This window comes from Loxodonta africana, chromosome 4 (genome assembly GCF_030014295.1).
Source record: "Loxodonta africana isolate mLoxAfr1 chromosome 4, mLoxAfr1.hap2, whole genome shotgun sequence".
Lineage (NCBI taxonomy): Eukaryota > Metazoa > Chordata > Mammalia > Proboscidea > Elephantidae > Loxodonta > Loxodonta africana.
Genome location: NC_087345.1, coordinates 113,610,494 through 113,629,082, shown reverse-complemented (window position 1 = coordinate 113,629,082; position 18,589 = coordinate 113,610,494). Strand labels below are relative to the sequence as shown.

Sequence of the window (18,589 nt, the reverse complement as noted above, 5' to 3'; positions counted from 1 at the left end):
TCAACATGTATTTGAGCACCTACTCTGAGCAAAGCAGCATGTTACATATAATAAAGAATAAGCACTAAAATAGTTCACAAACTAGTGAAGAGCTAAGACCTGGATTAAGAATGTGGTAGTCAGAGAAGGATTCATAGAAGAAGTGAGAGTTGAACCAGACTTTGAGGGATAGGTTGGATTTAGAAAAGCAAAACGCATGGAAAAAATATTCCAGTTGGGGGAGAAAGACATGAACCAAAAAAACGGAGGCAAAAATTCAAAAGCCTTGTGTTGAAGAAGAGTCAAAACCAAACAAGTCATTTTGGAATAAAGAGGATTTGGGTTGGGATATAGTAGACTATAAGGTTGGAGAAGCAGGTTGTAGATACACTGTGGATATAATTGAATGCCAGGCAGGCTAAGGAGAATGAGCTTTATCGTAGGCAATGCTCAAAGAAATGGCAACTCTCATGATAATTTGGATGTAGTTGAAAGCCAAAATAAATGACTACCTCTAGAATGACAAAAGAAATGGGTGGATTATCAAAAATAAATTTAAGAAGGTGTCTTAGGCTGAGTTCTCTAGAGAAGCAAAACCAGTAAAGCAAATATATATACAGAGAGAAATATTTATATCAAGGAAATGGCTCATGTGGTTGTAAAGGCTGTCAAGTCCCAAGCTGATGGGTCAGGTGTCAGGCTGCAGGCTTTTCCTGATTTACAGAGCTGCAGGGCTGACAAACCCAAGATCAGCAGGTAAGACAGCAGACTGTAGGCTCACAGACTGTGGAGGCCGATGAATCCCAAGAATGGCAGGCAGTACAGTAGGCCCCTGGCTAAAGTCCCAAGAACTGAAGGTCAGATGATGACAAGTCAGATGCAGGATCCAGAGCAAGCAAGTGAGCTTTTCCAGAGTGTCTCTCTGTCTCTCTATATTTGTATATATGTGTGTGTGTGTGTGTATATATGTATATATGTGTGTGTATATATATACACACACATATATACACACATATATATACATATATATACATATATACACACATATATATATATATATATATATTGGTTTCAAGTCATACCCCCAGCAAAACTCCCCATACAACTGATTGGCTGATCACATCAGATCACATCTCAGAAGTGATTACATTACTTATAGTAGATCATAAAATGGAGGATAATTATATCAGATCACAAAATGAAGAATAATTACATCAGGTCACAAAATGGAGGATAGTTACATAATACTGAGAACGATGGCATAGCCAAGTTGACATATAACATTAACCATTACAGAAGGAATAAAAATTTATACTGATTTGCGATCATTTAAACCAGAGAAGGAAAACAACTGTCATTTATGAAGTGGCTATTTTGTACCAGACCATAGACTAGTGCTTTTTAGATACTACTTTTTTTTTTTTTTCCACAATAACTCAGTGATAATCAAAACACACCACCAATGACAACACCTAAAGTACTTGCTATGTGCCAGGCTCAGTTCTTTTCTCTTAACCTATCTATTAACTCATTTAACCCTCACTACATCCCTATGAGATAGATGCTAATATATTCCCATTTTAAAGATGAGGAGACACAGAAACACAGAGTTAGTTATTTGCCCAAGATCATGTGCCATGTTAAGGAAGCTGAGGCTCAGAATAGTTATTCAAGATCACATATCTGGTATGTGGCAGAGCCAGAATTTGAACTAAAATAGTGTGATTGACTCCAAAGCCAACGTTCTTTCCTTTAAACTGCTGCTTACTTGACTCTGGAACACATGTAACAAGATTTCTCAGAAGGAATAGAATGTTACTGCACCTTATTCTGCGTCACTCTTTGGCAGGTTCTAATCGTGCTCCCTAACCTTTTTCTTTTTAGGAGTTGGTAAACTTTTTCTGTAGAGGGCCAGGTACTAAATATTTCAGGCCTTAGGGGCCATATAGTCTCTGTTGCACCTGCTCAACTCAGTTGTTGCAGTGTCAAAGCAGCCAGGGACAATATGTAAATAAATGGGCGTGGCTGTGTTCCAATAAACGTTGCGAACAAAAGCAGGAGACTGGCTTATTTGGTTCATGGGCTGTAGTTTGCTAACTCTGTAGTGTGCAAGGGTTTTTCTCTTCTTCTTTTTTTAATATTTGCTATTTCCGTCCCATGTGACTAGATATTCAAGAGTTTATGTTAAAATGTTAGTCTAATTGGATTCACCTTTGCTTTTTCAGAAATGGCCAATCTCAAGAGGAGATTTTATACTTTAATATAGTTTAAACCAGAAATTAATCTCTAGTTTCATTCTTACCTGTTCTGCAGATGCCTTACATCTGGACAGCTTTACAGGAATTCCAAAAGTGGGATTGACAGTTTTCTCATATGTAGCTTCATGTGAAAGGCCAAAATATGGAGAAATAAAGGATGGTGCTTTGGATGTGACGAGAGGACAAAAGTAAGATAAAAAGGCAAAATTTACTCACCCTACTCTTCATGGGTGGCCTAATCCCATTGCTTAACATTTTAGTCAGTTAGATTTTAATATTCTGAGATTGTAACTTTTTTTTTTTTTGTGGAACTTCTTTAACTTTCTGCAAATTAACTATCTTAAAACAAAAACATCTCAGTAGTTTTCTTGTTTTCTTTTGAATTTCATATTATTCATTCTACTGTTTGAAAGACAAATTAGGCAACCTACAATGTCTCCAGTTTTCAGAAATATACCATATATTGCCAAGTCATTTAGCCAGGTTTTTTGTTTGTTTTTTAGTCATGTGGATTTGGATCATATTTCTCTTCCTATAGAGGGTCTTTAGGAGCCTATCCCTGTCCCCACACCCACCTGGTCCTGATGCTGGTGTGTGCTTACCTGCTATTTTGAGTATACTGCCTGACCATCCTTAGGGAAGTTCAGGAATGTCAGCTGAGTTTGTGGGCACTGTCTACCCAAAAGAAATTTCCCTTCTGTATTGAGGGTGAGAAAGCCAGACTTTGAATTGCAAATTCTTCATTTTCATTTTTGGCTGGTCTTTCTGTGGTTTGTGACCTCTCCCTGATGGAGGTGGGAGTTCTCTTTCATGGGTTTTACTTAAGTCATGAGCTTAATTAGAAATTTAGTAAAACTGAGATGGGGAAAAACGATATTATAGTTTGGTATCTGCTTAAAAAAAAAAAAAAGAGTTCCCTATATTTGGGGTAAATTTCTAGTTTCACTACCTGCAGTCAGTAACTCTACCTTCTACTGCCAGGTGCCCAGGCCCCCCAGGTGGTCCCCACCCAGGAACAGATCTTTCAGGTTGCATCAGGATGAGTGATGACCTAAGTATGGAAGTGAGTATTGAACTAGATTTCAATTTCCTTTTTAATACTAGTGTATGCTGATGCTCCTTCTATGGGTATTCTTTTTTTTCAGGTATTAAGGACACTCTTACAGCAAGTGTAAGTCAGATGCATGAGAAGTATCAACCTTTGATGGCAGGAAATTAAAACTCAGTCATTTGGGGAGCTTTCTACCCCTTGTATAGTATAAACTCTGGGATATATGTAACCAAATGGAAATTTTGATGACGTGTACTGAGCATATTGTTTGAGAGGCGGGCTGGTTTAAGATTTAAATTGACTAATGACTGTAAGAAGTCTCCGATCTCATTATATCTCTAAGAACTGGGCCAAGGTAGATAACCTCTAAGGGCCTTCCCTTTGCAAGAGGCCACAAAGTAGGGCAATGCCTGGAAAGAATCCTATGCCGCAGTCAGGTGCAGATAGTATGTCTCCACCGAAGAGGAGAGTGGCATCGAATGGCTGGGCAGGTCCCTTAAGGAAACCCCCCCAGGCCATTGAGATGTGGCTGGAGCATCTTGCAATCAGCACTTCCTCAGTCTATAGTCTGAGCATGAGCAACATGGTCTTCTCAATCAAATAGAGCAGACAGTTCCCTTTCAGGATCTGCCAATCTGTTATTCTTCCTTTTCTTTTTGTTTTAACAGCTTTACTGAGATAAAATTCAGACACCAAATAATTCACCAGTTTCCATTGTACAATTCAGTAATTTCTGATATATTTACAGAGTTGTTCAACCATGACCATGATCAATTTTAGAACATTTCATCACCCTAGAAAGAAACCCTGCACCCATTAGCAGTCACTCCCCATTTTCCCTGACTTCTTTCCACCCAAACCTACTGCTGTCGAGTCAATTCTGACTCATAGCAATCCTATAGGACAGAGTAGAACTGCACCATAGAATTTCCAAGGAGCACCAGGCGGATTCGAACTGCTGACCTCTTGGTTAGCAGCTGTAGCACTTAACCACTACACCACCAGGGTTTCCTCTTTCCACCCAGTAACCATAAATCTATTTTCTGTCTCTATAGATTTGCCTATTCTGAACAGTCCCTATGAAAGGAATCACATGCGGTGTCTTGTGACTGGGTTTTTTTGGTTAGCATACTGTTTTCAAGGTTCATCCATGTTGTAGGATGTATCAGGACTTCATTTCTCTTTATGACTGTGTTTAAGTACCACGCTCAGGCTGTAGACTGAGGAAGCGCTGATTGCAAGATGCTCCAGCCACATCTCAATGGCCTGGGAGCGTTTCCTTAAGTGACCTGCCCAGCCATTCAATGCTCCTCTCCTCTTTGGTGGAGAACTACTATTCGCACCTGACCGTGGCATAGGATTCTTTGCGGGCATTGCCCTACTTTGTGGCCTCTTGCAAAGGGGATCCCCTTAGAGGTTATCTTTATTCTATTGTGTTTAAGTACCACGTTTTGTTATCTTTGATGGACGTTTAGGATGTTTCTACATTTTGGCTATTGTGAATAGTGCTGCCATGAACATCTTTTTTTTTTTTTTAATTAATTTTTTTTTATGGTGGTGACTATATGATAAAAAAATTTGCCATTTCAACATTTTTTACATGTACAATGCAGTGACTTGAATTATTTTTATCAGGACTTCATTTCTTTTTATGGCCGAATACTATTCCATTACATGGATATATACCACATTTTGTTTCTTCATTTATCAGTTGACAGACGTTTGAGTTGTTTTTACTTTTTGGCTATTACGAATAATGCTGCTATGAACATTTGTGTCCAAGTTTTTGTGTAAACATAGGTTTTCTGTTCTTTTGGGTATATCTCCGGTAAAATTGCTGTGTCATATGGTAACTCTATGTTTAACATTTTGAGAAACTGCCAAACTGATTTTCAAAGTGGCTGCACTATTTTACAATCCCACCAGCAACATATAAGGGTTCCAATTTCTCCACATTTTTGCCAACGCTTGTATTGGCAATATAGCAATCCTAGTGGGTATGGCATTTCATTTCTTGTTGTTATTTTCTAATCACTAATGATGTTGAGAATCTTTTCATGTGCTTATTAGTCATTTGTATATCTTCTTTGGAGCTATGTCTATGCAGATCCTTTGCCCAATTTTAAAATTGGGTTATTTGCCTTTTTACAACTGAGTGTAAGAGTTATTGTCATTTTTCCTTTTAAGTGTATATATCTGATATTTTTCTGTTTCTTAGTACCTGTCCTATTGAGTAGCTAAGAATTGGAACAAAAAAGGAAATGAATCTATTTTGCTATTATTTAGCAACATTTTAATAAAGGAAGTTGAACTTGGAAGCTTACAGGATGTTTGGTTATTAGTAATTTCCCCTTTATTTGGCACTGAATTTGCCAGAAAGGAGGAAACAATAAACATCAGTTGCGTACCAGGTGCTGTGTAGGACAGCATTCCCACACGTCATCTTATTAATCTTCTCCACAGTTGTGAATGGTAGGTATTCTCTGCCTTTGAAAGATGAGGCAACTGAAGTTCAGGGAGGTTAAATAACTTGCCCAAGATCACTCAGCAAGTAGCAAACCTGGGATTCAACTTCAGGTTTGTCTGGCTCCAAAGGTTATGCCCTTTCCACAACCCCTCCTAGCACACTGAATTTAGACATTTAATCATAATAATCACTCATTGTTACCTTGAAAGTATTTTTTTTTTATTTACTAAGAAATGTACTGCCTTACATTCTAAAAAGGACCTCCTAATCTACCCCCATTAGGATATGTGGTTTGAATTGTTTTGTTTATGGCTTTGACACCCATTAAGAAATAGGTACTAACAGGGATCAAAATAGAAACTCTTGTCAAATGTCCCTGGGAAATGGTATGGTTTCCCTGAAGGCTTTCATGCCACCTTCTGTATCCTTTCTTCTGTAGACCCCAGGAACTAGTCTGTTGGCTGCATTTTGTGACTGATTCACCAAACCTCACTATTCTCACTCCAGGTTTCTGCTCCACTGAAGAATCCGTGCAGTTTATTAGCTCCACTTTCCACGCCCTCACTCCTGTCTCTTGAGCAAATCCCCAGTTCTCACCCCTTCTTGCCTCCCACGCCTACTTCTTAAACAGAAAGCTCTCCTTAGAAAATGCTTCTAAACTTGTAATTAGTAATAAGTATTTTTTTTTTATGGGGGAATTAGAGCAAAACATAAAATAAAAATTACAAGATAAGATATAAAAATATAAGATGGTAATTACATTACCGTTGAGTCAATTCTGACTCATGGCAACCCCGTGTGTGTCGGAGTAGAATTGTGCTTCATGAAGTTTTCAGTCACCAAACCAAAAACCAAACCCATTGCCCTCGAGTTGATTCTGACTCATAGTAGCCCTAGAGGGCAGAGTAGAAATGCCCCATAGGGTTTCCAAAGCTGTAAATTTTTAGGGACACAGACTGCCACATCAATCACAATGGGTCCTAAAATGATGGCATTTTCTTAACTCCTTAACTTTAAAATGTAGGATTTTTGTTGACCTAAAGAGCCTTGAGAACAAACAACTTGTTCCGGTATTCAAGTCTCTCTATAATGTAGTTGCAATCTACCTTTCCGCTCTTATTTCCCTTGCTGCCTACTGACTGTCCCCATACATCAACCAAAGCAAGTAGCGTGTATTGTTAGAATAGATCACACAGGCCTTTTGATGCTGTTTTTCAACCTAGAACACTGCACACTTCTCCACTTCTCAAAATTCTGTTTGACTGTGAAGGCCTATTTCAAAAACCAACTGTCCCATAAAATCTTTCTTGCGGTGGCATAAAGTGTTAACCATCAAGCACCTCCAATCCTTCTTGAGGTCAAAATCTTAATGGGTTAGGAATAATGAGATCAGCTTTTTCCCTGGGTCTGCCTCTGTGTGACTTTGGAAAAGTTATGTGTTTTGAGCCTCAGATTACTCATTTCTCAACTGCCGCACTCAGGGGAAAAAATCAGTTCATGCCTGTCTTTTAGACCCCAGTTCTTTGTCCTCCCTTGGTTGTCACGTATATTCTAGTTGTCTTGAAGTTATTTGATTTCTTTTATTTATTCCCGTATTAGGTTGTAAACAGTGCCATTATTTTGATGTTAACCAATGTGCATCTCACACCTAGCATGGATGCTGGTGTACAGTAACCATCCCATTGATATTTGTTGAATGGATATTTATTTATTTTTGTACTCCCTAGAGGGTCTATTTAAAACATTGAGAGTGAGCACTCTGTGAGCCTGTTGAACTCACAGCTTTGCCCTGTTGCTCTCTGACTCTTTTCTTTGGGCTGGTGACCCTGAGCACTTGAGAGTTACTTTTTATTCCTCTCCTACGTTCATGTTGTTGTTTTAGTTATGATCAAATCGATTCTAACTTGTGGCGACCACAAGTATGCAGAGAACCACTTTCCATGAGGTTTTCAAGGCTGTGACCTTCAGAAGCAGACTGCCAAGCCTTACTTCTGAGACACCTCTGAGTGGGTTCGAACTGCCAACCTTTTAGTTAGTTGTCCAGTACGTAATCTTTTGCGCCACTCAGGGATTCCTCATTCATAGAGGAAGCTATGTTATAGCATCTTCTTTAGAAGGCACAATGTGAGATAAAAGTGAACATCAGTGCTCATAGAGGGTCTTTAGGTGAACAAAGGACTACAAGATTAGTGTCCCAGGAACTCTTAATGACTGAGCTCAATCTCTATCATTTTCTACATCTCATAGTAAAATAATTTGTACTCAATGTGAAACATTCTTGGAGAGAAAAGAGCTACTTTATTGTCCCAATGAATTCATTTATTTGGTTGGAGTATCTTGGCATAGAGAGAAAAGAGAAGGGAGAAAAATATTTCCAGTCTTTATCTTTTAGAGATTCACACTGAAATATTTATGGATGAAATGTTATGATATCTGGGATTTGCTTCAAAGTAATGCAAGGGTGAGTTTAGTGGGCAAAGGTACGGATGAAACTAGATTGGCTGTAGATAGATAATAGTTGAATCTGCATGATGAGTACAAAAGGGTCCATTATTCTATTCTGTCTGCTGTTGCATTTACCTGACAATTTCCCCAGTAATGTCATAGAAGTTTTAGCCACACAGGATAGATACGGGATTTGAAGGTGGCTCTATTACTTACTAGCTGAAAGAATTCGGACAAATGGCCTAACCTCTCTGAATTTACTTGTGTCACTTGTGAAACAGAAATATTATTTTGCAGGGTTGGTGTGAGGATTCAAATACACACGCACACACAGATTACATATATTAAAAAAAACCCACTGCCGTCGAGTCGATTCCGACTCATAGCGATCCTACAGGACAGAGTAGAACTGTCCCATGTATATACATATCTGCAAAAGCTAAGTGTTGGCCTAACTAGACTGTGGAAACAAACCAAGTAGGCCGTATTTAGAGGAAAGCCAAATCTCGGTGTCCTGATTCCCCAGTTGCTGATGAATAGAAGGACCTTTTATTATTATTAATCTTATTTAGTTTGTTGTCGTTATTGAGAATATACACGGCAAAACATACACAAGTTCAAGTTTCTACATGTACCAGTGACATAGATTACATTCTTCAAATCGTGTAACTATTCTCACCCTCCTTTTCTAAGTTGTTCCTTCTCCATTAACATAAATTCACTGCCTCCTAAGATTCCTATATAATCTTTTGAGTTCCTGTTGTCCATTTGATCCTGTATGTATAATTCTGAAAAGGGCATAATGCTCAAGGCAGATATTTTTTACTAGTTAAGTTACACTATTGTTTGCTTTTAAGACGACTTCAGGGGATATTCCTGGTTTAAGGTTCAAAGATTATCTCAGGGCAATAGTTTCAGGGGTTCATCCAACCTTCATGGCTCCAGGCTGTCTGCAGTCCATGAAAATCTGAAATTCTGTTCTATATTTCCCCCCTTTTTATCATTATTCTTCAATGAAATCTTTGATCAAAATGTTCAGTAATGGTAGCCAGGCAGCATCCAGTTCTTCTAGTCTAATGGTGAAGGAGGCAGTTGTTCATAGAGACAACTAGCCACACATTCCACATCCTTCTCTTATAAGACTCGAGGTACTATGCTTTGAACTAGGAGGTAGAACAGAAGCACTAAACGTGTTATTAGGCCAGTTAACTGAGATGTCCCATAAAACCATGACCCCAAACCTTCAAACCCAGAAACCAAATCTCGTGAGGTTTTTGGTTGTACATGAGCAGGCATCGTGGCTACTCTTCTTTTTTTTTTCTTTTCATTTTTGTAAATATACCTATCACACAACCTTTGCCAATTCAGCTTTTTACAGTTGTACAACTTAATTGACAACAATTATAATAATCAGCTATGCAACCCTCCCTTAATTAATGGGATATTTCTGTCACTGTTAACCACCCCTCTTTCTCCCTTCCTCCTGCCCCTGAAAACCACTAATAAACTTTGTCGTCTATACATTTATCTTTTATTTTTATTATAAGTGAGGTCAGAAAGTATTTGTCTTTTTGTGATTGACTTATTTCACTCAGCCTGTCTTCTAGCTTCATCCATATTATAGTATGTCTCAAGACCATACATCCGACTATCCCATTTTGCATTCCACTAGCAATGGGTAAGTGTTCCAGTTTCCCCACATGCTCACCAGCATTTGTTGTTTTCTCATGGGAATGCCCCATAACTGTATGTGGAAGTTCAACCCTGTCCTCTAAGTCCCTATGAGTCGGAATCGACTCAATGGCACTGGGTTTGGCTTTTTTTTAGTTTGATGGGAATGCAAAATGGTACAAGATGGCACAGTACCACTGCTCTCATCAATACTTAGATCCTACTGTTCGTTTGGCCCACACTTCCTGAATTCTTCCTCATTCCTGGCAGTTGCTCTCCAGGCCCCAGTTGTTCCTGCTGGCCATCTTGTCTTTCTCTCCCTATTCACTCTTCTCAACTTTGAGTGTGAACATCACCTGTGGCAGAATTCAAGTTTTATCCAAACGTTTTTCTGGGTCTCTGCAAAACTGGTCATGTTGTTAGGTATCTGCTTGTGTCCCCAAATATTCTCAGAATTAAGAAATTTCATAAAAATTCTATGACAACTAAGCTGATTCTCTTCTCTGCTTTGGTCCCATCTCAAATCTGCCTCCAAGTCTTAGTTATCTAGTGCTGTTAAAACAGAGGTACCACAACTGGGTGGTTTGAACCAACAGAAATTAATTTTCTTACAGTTTAGGAGGCTAGAAGTCCAAATTCAGGCTGCCATCTCTAGGGGAAGGCTCTCTCTATCTGCTCTGGGGGAAGGTCCTCGTCGCTTTTCAGCTTCTACTCCTAGGTTCCTTGATGACCACGTGGTGAGTATCTTCCCCTCTGTTTGTGCTCTCTTGGTTGCTTGCTTACTCTGCTCTTTTGTATCTCAAAAGAGATTGATTTAAAACACCCCTGCACCAATACTCTTATTAATGTAGCAGAAACCCATTCCCAGACCACATTATAACCACAGGTATAGGGGTTAGGATTTACAACACATGTTTTAGGGGGACACAATTCAATCTGTAACACCCCACCAGGATACTTTGTAACATATGTGAAGTACCTGGTTCATGGTAAACACTCCAAAAATGGTAGCCGTTACTCTTCATCCAGAATTAACAGCAGGGTGAAGTTCAGAGAATACCTTGTCATAGATCGAGGAGCCTGGAGACGAACTTCTGTATTTTCTTTGACTGTTCAAAAAGTCGGAAACCCTGGTGGCGTAGTGGTTAAGTGCTACAGCTGTTAACCAAAGGGTTGGCAGTTTGAATCCGCCAGGCACTCCTTGGAAACTCTATGGTGCAGTTCTACTCTGTCCTATAGGGTCGCTATGAGTCGGAATCGACTCGATGGCAACAGGTTTAACAGGTTACAGGTTCAAAAACTCACAGGTGCCAAATAATTGTCTTACTATCCCTTTGAGGAATCCTTCACGATATTACATGTTTTCATCTAAGATATATTATCACTGAGAGGGAGTGATTTATGAGGCAAAGAACAAGATCAACTTTGAAATAGTCTCAGAAGATTTTCTGGCCATTGTCTTCTGTCCTGATCTCTCAGGTTGTGCATGGGTGCAGCCTTAATAACCTTGGAATGTAAATAACACTGTCAGTTGCAAAATAGGAACACATAGAAGATGACTGATAACTGCATTATAAATAAACCTCTAAGTGGCAGGTGTGCCTCTAGATCTGACAATGAGGGTGTGGTATACTTTTAATTAAAAATTGAAGGAAAAAAAAATTCCTTGAGGAAATTTTGGCTTCATTTAGGTTCCAGCTGTTGTAATCTGTTGAAGTTATATTTGATTTTGTTTCTCTCCTCAGAATATTAAAACTGACAGAGTCAAGATTTTGTAAGTTAGAATGAAGTGAATCTATATAGATCCCTTTATTTGAGATATATAGAATAAAAAATAATTTCTCAGAAAGTCATATTAATTTCTTTGATGAGCATCAATTGCCTAAAGTAGATCCAATGGTAAAAATTACATTGGTAGCATGAATGTTTGTTAATGGAAGGGTTTCTGACTATAAAATCTATAGTAAAATTTATATTTTAACTAAAAGAGCAAACAAAGGAGCCCTGGGGAGATGATCTAGGCCAACTAATTGCCCTAACTGATATCTTAAAAGTTATTTCTTATTGTCCTTCCTATTTTTCTCCCCAAATTTTGAAATAATTCTGCTGTGTATGTGTGGCCTGTGTTTGCTGGCCCAGCCCATGAGAGAATCTCTCTCACTTTGTCCCCTGAGTACGTTGGCTACCCCACCCTATATTAGGCTCTTACTGTCAAAAGAAAATGGGCTGGACCATGGCTTTTCATATAAATGTTATGCAGGTTAATGTTTGAATAGCTTGGACAGGAAGAGAATTCTTCCTGCTGTATGTTCTTCGCTGATGTTAGCCTCAATCACTTGCGCGATCTTCTACAAGTAAGTCAGTCTCTTCTCTGAACTTTTGTTTTCTTGCTCTTAATCAGTTTTTTGGTTCGTTTGGTTGGTTTTAAAATATATCCAGTAGATTATCTTTTTCATGATCTGCCAGGGTCTCATGGTTGGCGTGTACAGGTTATGTTCTTCTGTGGGTTTGGTGTGCTGGTTTGAATAGGGGTGACTTTTGAGGTTGGAAGAAAAGAGCCTAATTATAGAAAGCTTTTTTTTTTCTAAATTACTCCCCCAGCCTCCCTTTCACACAGACATCCTGAGGGGCTACATCTCTAAAAAGTAGAAAAAACCTTTCATTAACTGTAATCCTGTATGTAAAAAACAAAATATCTCCTTCTTTACTCTGGTTATTCTTGTAATAAGCAGGAAAAATATTGTAAAATCCAATTTATAAAAATCTAGAATTGAGATTTTTTTATGTATATTGGGCTTGTTTTCTGATCACAGATTTATAAAGATTAATGATTTGGGAGTAATAATCAATTGGTTCCTTTGCAACTGTTTAAGAAAAATGCAGCAATGTATGGCTACAAGATATATGAGATTTCTTCAAACTCACAGGATTATTACTTGTTTAATCAACAAACTATATTTATCAAAAGATTTTTCACTAAAATGTTTCACAGATCAGGTATAAGACAAAAGAAGGGCTTAAACAGAGCATTATTGCAAATCATTTATGGTATAGTGGAGGCAAAGTATATTTTTGCTGTATTTATTATTTTGAATTTAAGTAATAATTAGACTTTTTTTTTTTTTTACAAAGTTTGCAGAAATGATGCATTTCCATTTCCCCCATATTGGATACTGGTTTGATGGAACAGGAAATAAAGTCTGCATTCTCTTTCAAAGCTCTTAAAATACAAGCATCTATGACCCTGATAGGTACAAGATGACATCTTTTCTGACAAAGTTAGCTTTGTAGTTAAAGTGCAATAAGAAGTGTTATTTCAACCCACACATAGTAAAGATTTTTTATGTTATGGAATGTTAAATGGGCCTGATATTGTTTTATTAAACAATCAATTCCTACTGATTTTTATGAACTATGATACTTAATGAAACTGAGGGTATTCATTTCTTATTGAAATATTGCAATGTTGTTAAATAAGCATATACTAATTACCAATATAGCCTAGTTAAAGATTCTAAAAATGGACTCATACTTCCTGAATTCTTCTTCACTGTCTACCAGGTATAAAAAAAAAAAAAAATTTTACAATTAATCTTGAGAATTTAATTCCATCATCACCCACTTTGTTAACTCTGTTCTGTGCCCATAAGTTTCATTTGCAGAGTACTATATTATAAAGCATTTGACTGACATTTTTGTCTCCCTGACTGGCCTGGTTGCTCCTCTAGGACAAGGACTGTGCTTTATCTGTTTGTCTCCAGCATTTGTCACTGTTCCTGGTACAAAGTGGGCCTTTGAGGAAAGTTTGTTGAATTAATTTAAAATGATGTTATGAAGGGCTTCAGTCAATAAGGTCTGACCCAAAGACTTTTTTTTTTTTATAATTTTTCTTGAGCTTCAAGTGAAAGTTTACAAATGAAGTCAGTCTGTCACATATAAGTTTATATACACCTTACTCCATACTCCCACTTGCTCTCCCCCTAATGAGTCAGCCCTTCCAGTCTCTCCTTTCCTGACAATTTTGCCAGCTTCCAACCCTCTCTATCCTCCCACCCCCCTCCAGACAGGAGATGCCACCACAGTCTCAAGTGTCCACCTGATACAAATAGCTCACTCTTCATCAGCATCTCTCTCCTACCCACTGTCCAGTCCCTTCCATGTCTGATGAGTTGTCTTCGGGAATGGTTCCTGTCCTGGGCCAACAGAAGGTTTGGGGACCATGACTACCGGGATTCTTCTAGTCTCAGTCAGACCATTAAGTCTGGTCTTTTTATGCGAATTTGGGGTCTGCATCCCACTGATCTCCTGCTCCCTCAGGGGTTCTCTGTTGTGCTCCCTGTCAGGGCAGTCATCGGTTGTGGCCGGGCACCAACTAGTTCTTCTGGTCTCATGACCCAAAGACTTTTAAAGCAGAGACCAAATGAAATAAGAGAGAGAAGGCTGACAAATATAATTGATATATAGGCAGACTAGCTATAAATTCTTGCTCTGTAAGTTTGATAGTGGATGTTTCTGAACATCTGAGGTGAACATTTTAAAAGTTTATGTATACATCTTTTACTAGTCTAAGCCAATTGGGATGTCTTTGCCTCTCCAGCAGCCTGGGCTAGAGTTAAGGTATACTCTGAGGCAGTTATGTTTTCAGTGAAGGGGACGCAGTTTTCACTCCAGTCTGAGTTTGAAGACTGGCTACACCCTTCAGAATGCTCTTGGGAAATTACTTCAGGTCTCTGGCCTCAATTTCCTCACCTGCAACAAGTTAATTTTTTTCTTGCTAAAACCCATTGCATAAAGTTGTTGGGAGAATTAAATGAGATTGTATATAAATGGGCTTTTGAAAATTTGAATGTGTTTCACAAATGTAAGCTGCTATTATTGTACTAGGTAACTACAAACTCAGCAAACTCTTGTCAAACCATTACCTTCCCATGACTGCGGTAAATATTTTCTTAGATAGATTCTTTATGCTTTGTATGGCATACAGCATCCCTCCACAGAAACTTATTGATTATACCAGTTAATATGGAGATCTGTGTTTGATTATGGAATATTTAAATGTCTTTTTCTTGCCTTGTCTGTGAAGGTTTTGGATACATCAGCATGATTTCAGTTTTAATTTATTAAATTTTAACTTGCTTCATTTTTATAAATTAAATAATAATGATAATGAAAATAAACTTTTTAGAAAAACTTACTGTTAAAAAGCCTATGCTCCTGCTGAATGTTTTAAAAGAGAAGTGAATAAATCAACCCCAAAGTCCTAAAGTTCCCACCAAATTAGGGATTACTGGTCAAGACTAAAGGGTTTAAATGAGACTTTCAGATACTTGCCATGGAAGGCTGGGACCACAATTTTATTAAGCTCCTTTTGAGCTCCAAATAATGAGTGCTGACTTAGCTTTATCCCTCAGATCTTTGAGATATGGCTTAAGATTAAAACGTATGATTTGTTTAGCTAGAGAATCTAAAACCATATTTAAATCACCAGGTTAGAAGATTTAGGTTGAATAATATTTCTATAAATAGAGATGCTGTCGTACGCCCATGTAGAATGTTCTGTTTAAAGAAAACTTGACTTAAGTTCATGAAAGAAACTCTAACTGCCCTTTAAGTTTAGAATTTGTTTTGCCCAAAAATTTATCAGATTTTGTTTCCTTTAAATATCAAACTTATAAATATACTTAAAATTGGATTTTGGGGGGTAAATACAGCTTTGAGGAAGTGTGTGCATCAATGTGCCCTATACCATCCCATTTCCATATCTTCTCTAAAAGAGCAAAGTAAATATGGGTTCATTTAAAATTGTATGAAAATGTTTGCTTGAAACAACCTCTCTGGAATAAAAAATGTCAAGTTGTTGAACTTTTTGTCTCCATTTTTTCTTTTCCTTAAGGAGAATGGTGTTGAACACTTGAATTCTGAAAACCTGCCACAGTCCAGGTTTGCCTGACTTTGTATGCATATTCATTTAATTTTTAAGAGAATTTTTTGGACCTGATCTTCCAAAATATTTCTTCTACTCTTTTGGCAGAGAATATCCCACACTACCACTGCCTGGACACACTTCCTCCACAGATAGTACTGTAACTTCAAGCGGTGAGTTTGGAAAAGAAAAACAATTTTATAAAACCAAACCAAACTTGTCGTCAAGTTGATTCTGACTCATAGCAACCCAGTAGGACAGAGTAGAACTGTTCCGTAGGGTTTCCAAGAGTGAAATCTTTTACGGACGCAGACTGCCACATCTTTCTCTCACAGAGTGGCTAGTGGGTTCGAACCACAGACCTTTAGGGTAGCAGCCAAGCACTTTAACCAATGTGCCACCAGGGATCCTGATAAACATAGAGTATTGGTATTATGACTATAAGCCTGATGTTCTGTGACCTATTGAGATGTGTGCAAATGAAAATAGGCAAATACTCATTTTGTATAATATTCACACTATTAGTTTCTTCCTGTTGATAGATGCTAGCTCAGAAATTTTGAATATGTCTTCTGGTGACCCTGCCTGTAGATCATTCTGTGAGAAAGAGGAAGATACAAGAGCAGCTTCTACGATGATAGAGACTCAAGGTAAGCAAGCTGTTGAGGGGTTCAAGTACAGTATAGTCTTAAGACATGAAGGAAACCTATTAGAGTAACTATCTTCAGTAGCTCAATGATATTATGTTATAAAATAATTTTATAGTCTGGAGAAAAGAAACCTAAGAGGTGACCATGGCTTTTATTTATGGGGATGTTACCAGTTTTCTTTTTTTTTTCAATTGCTTGGATAGAGCAAATGTTACAATATGTATTAACGGGACCCCAATATTTCATTATGGCGAAGGTTGATTTGACACAACTGGGTCTCCAATATGGCACAGCTGCAGAATCACCTTAGTAAATGCTCAAAAACATAATTAGAATCTGTCAGTTTCTTCTAAACCAATTAGGGATAGTCCATTCAGAGCAAGAGAATTAACTAGATGATTTGTAGATCCTTTTTTGCTGCTTGACTCTGGGAACAACGTACTTTTTTTCTTGACCGTTCTCAGTGAGACACCACTGTAGTTGACACTATGGAAAGTATAGGCTTCCATTCCCAACCCCTCCACCCAAAAAAAAAAAAAAAAAAATCAGCCAAGGGAAATGTACCTATTCTATCGTTTGTATATCAAGCCAAAAACCAAACCCGTTGCCATCGAGTCAATTCTGACTCATTGCAACCCTACAGGATAGAGTAGAACTGCTTGGTAGGGTTTCTAAGGAGTGGCTAGTGCATTGGAGCTGCCAACCTTTTGGTTAGCAGCTGAGCTCTTAACCACTACACCACCAGGGCTCTGAGGGAAGCTGCAAAATTGCAGAATAGAATTCATTCTCCAGGTTAATTGAAGAGTATCTTTATGCTCCACTTCACACCTAATTAGGAAATTTTTTTCTAAAAAATATACCACAAGATACCATTTTTCACCTGCCAGATAGACTAAGATAGTCTTTTAGTATGGTTGGGAGAAAAAGAAATTCTCATACTTCGCTGTAGGCAATGTAAATTATTGTAACGAAAATGGGGGGAAATTTGCCAATATCTATCAAAATTTTAAATGTCCATTCCCTGTGATACAGCAGTTTGATTTCTGGGAATTCATCCTATAGATACATATACACACATAGAAAAATGATATATGTATAAGTTTATTCATCGGAACCTTGTTTATAATAGCAAAATATTTGAAACAAATTAACTGTCAATAGAAATGTGGTTAATAGATTTTGGTGTATCCATGCAATGGTATACTATGCAAGCATAAAACATATAAGGGAAATCTTAACTTAGAATGTTATAAAAGAAATTTCCTTGAAGAAACAAAAAAGCAAAGCGAGGAAAAATTTGTGAAAAAGGATAGGAAAAATTTATGTGTTCACAAATTATCTCTGTAAGAGTAGACAAAAATTAATAACATTGTCTAAGGGGAGGGAAACTGGATGTCTGGAAATTAGAGATAGGCGGGAAAATTTTTAATGTATAACATTTTGTACTTCTTGATTTATGGACCATATGAATCTATTACCTGTCTTAAAATTTTAAAAAAACCAGAATAAAATTTATATGGGGACAAAGTGTATATCCCTGAGGAAACTGACAAACATTTTGTTCATATTGCTATATAAATTTTAAAACAATAACACATGCTTTAAATATTTTTCTCTTAAAAAGGAAAAAACAAAATCTATCTAGCTATTGACCTTTGTGTCTGCACTGAACTTAATTCAGGACAATGAGTCATGTGAAGAGGCAAAGAATTATTGAGTACACCACAGTATAAATAAAATACAGAAAAACAAAGGGAGATTAGAAAAAGAAATGATGTAAATTAAAAGTGATTTTTTTCTCTTAATTTAATGACATCTTATTTAGAAAGATACCATGTTGTTAGAAGACTATCATACTTTGTTGACAGCTTTGCATATGTAATTTTTTAAGAAACCTGTTTTTCAAGCCATAAAAAGCTACTAAGCTACTACTTGTTCATCTTTCCTTCACCCAGTTTCTATTATTACACTAGTTATGGATTTGATAAAATGAGCAGAGTCAGCTTAAAAAAACACAAAACCTATTGTTATGAAGGCTATTTATACAGATGTTCATTTCTATTAGGAAATCTGCCATGGCCTAGTTTCCTTGTGAACCTAAGCCGGTCTCTCCCTGATTCTGAGACAACAGGCACATTTGAATTT

At 37.5% G+C, this 18,589-nt stretch overlaps 1 protein-coding gene across 2 annotated transcripts in view; it reads left to right on the top strand.

Moving 5' to 3' along the window:
* The window catches only part of IRAG2 (inositol 1,4,5-triphosphate receptor associated 2), a 64,050-nt gene that overhangs the window by 10,884 nt on the left and 34,577 nt on the right, over nt 1-18,589 (top strand). Inside the window, exons 3-7 of one of the 2 annotated variants that reach the window (XM_064284470.1) lie at nt 2,293-2,425; nt 3,219-3,300; nt 15,765-15,811; nt 15,903-15,967; nt 16,337-16,444. In XM_064284470.1, the coding sequence (XP_064140540.1) occupies nt 3,277-3,300; nt 15,765-15,811; nt 15,903-15,967; nt 16,337-16,444 (244 nt within the window). In that variant the 5' untranslated portion in view covers nt 2,293-2,425; nt 3,219-3,276. Of the gene's footprint in view, nt 1-2,292; nt 2,426-3,218; nt 3,301-15,764; nt 15,812-15,902; nt 15,968-16,336; nt 16,445-18,589 lie in introns of those variants that run through there. The other variant, XM_064284471.1, reaches the window with a different exon arrangement.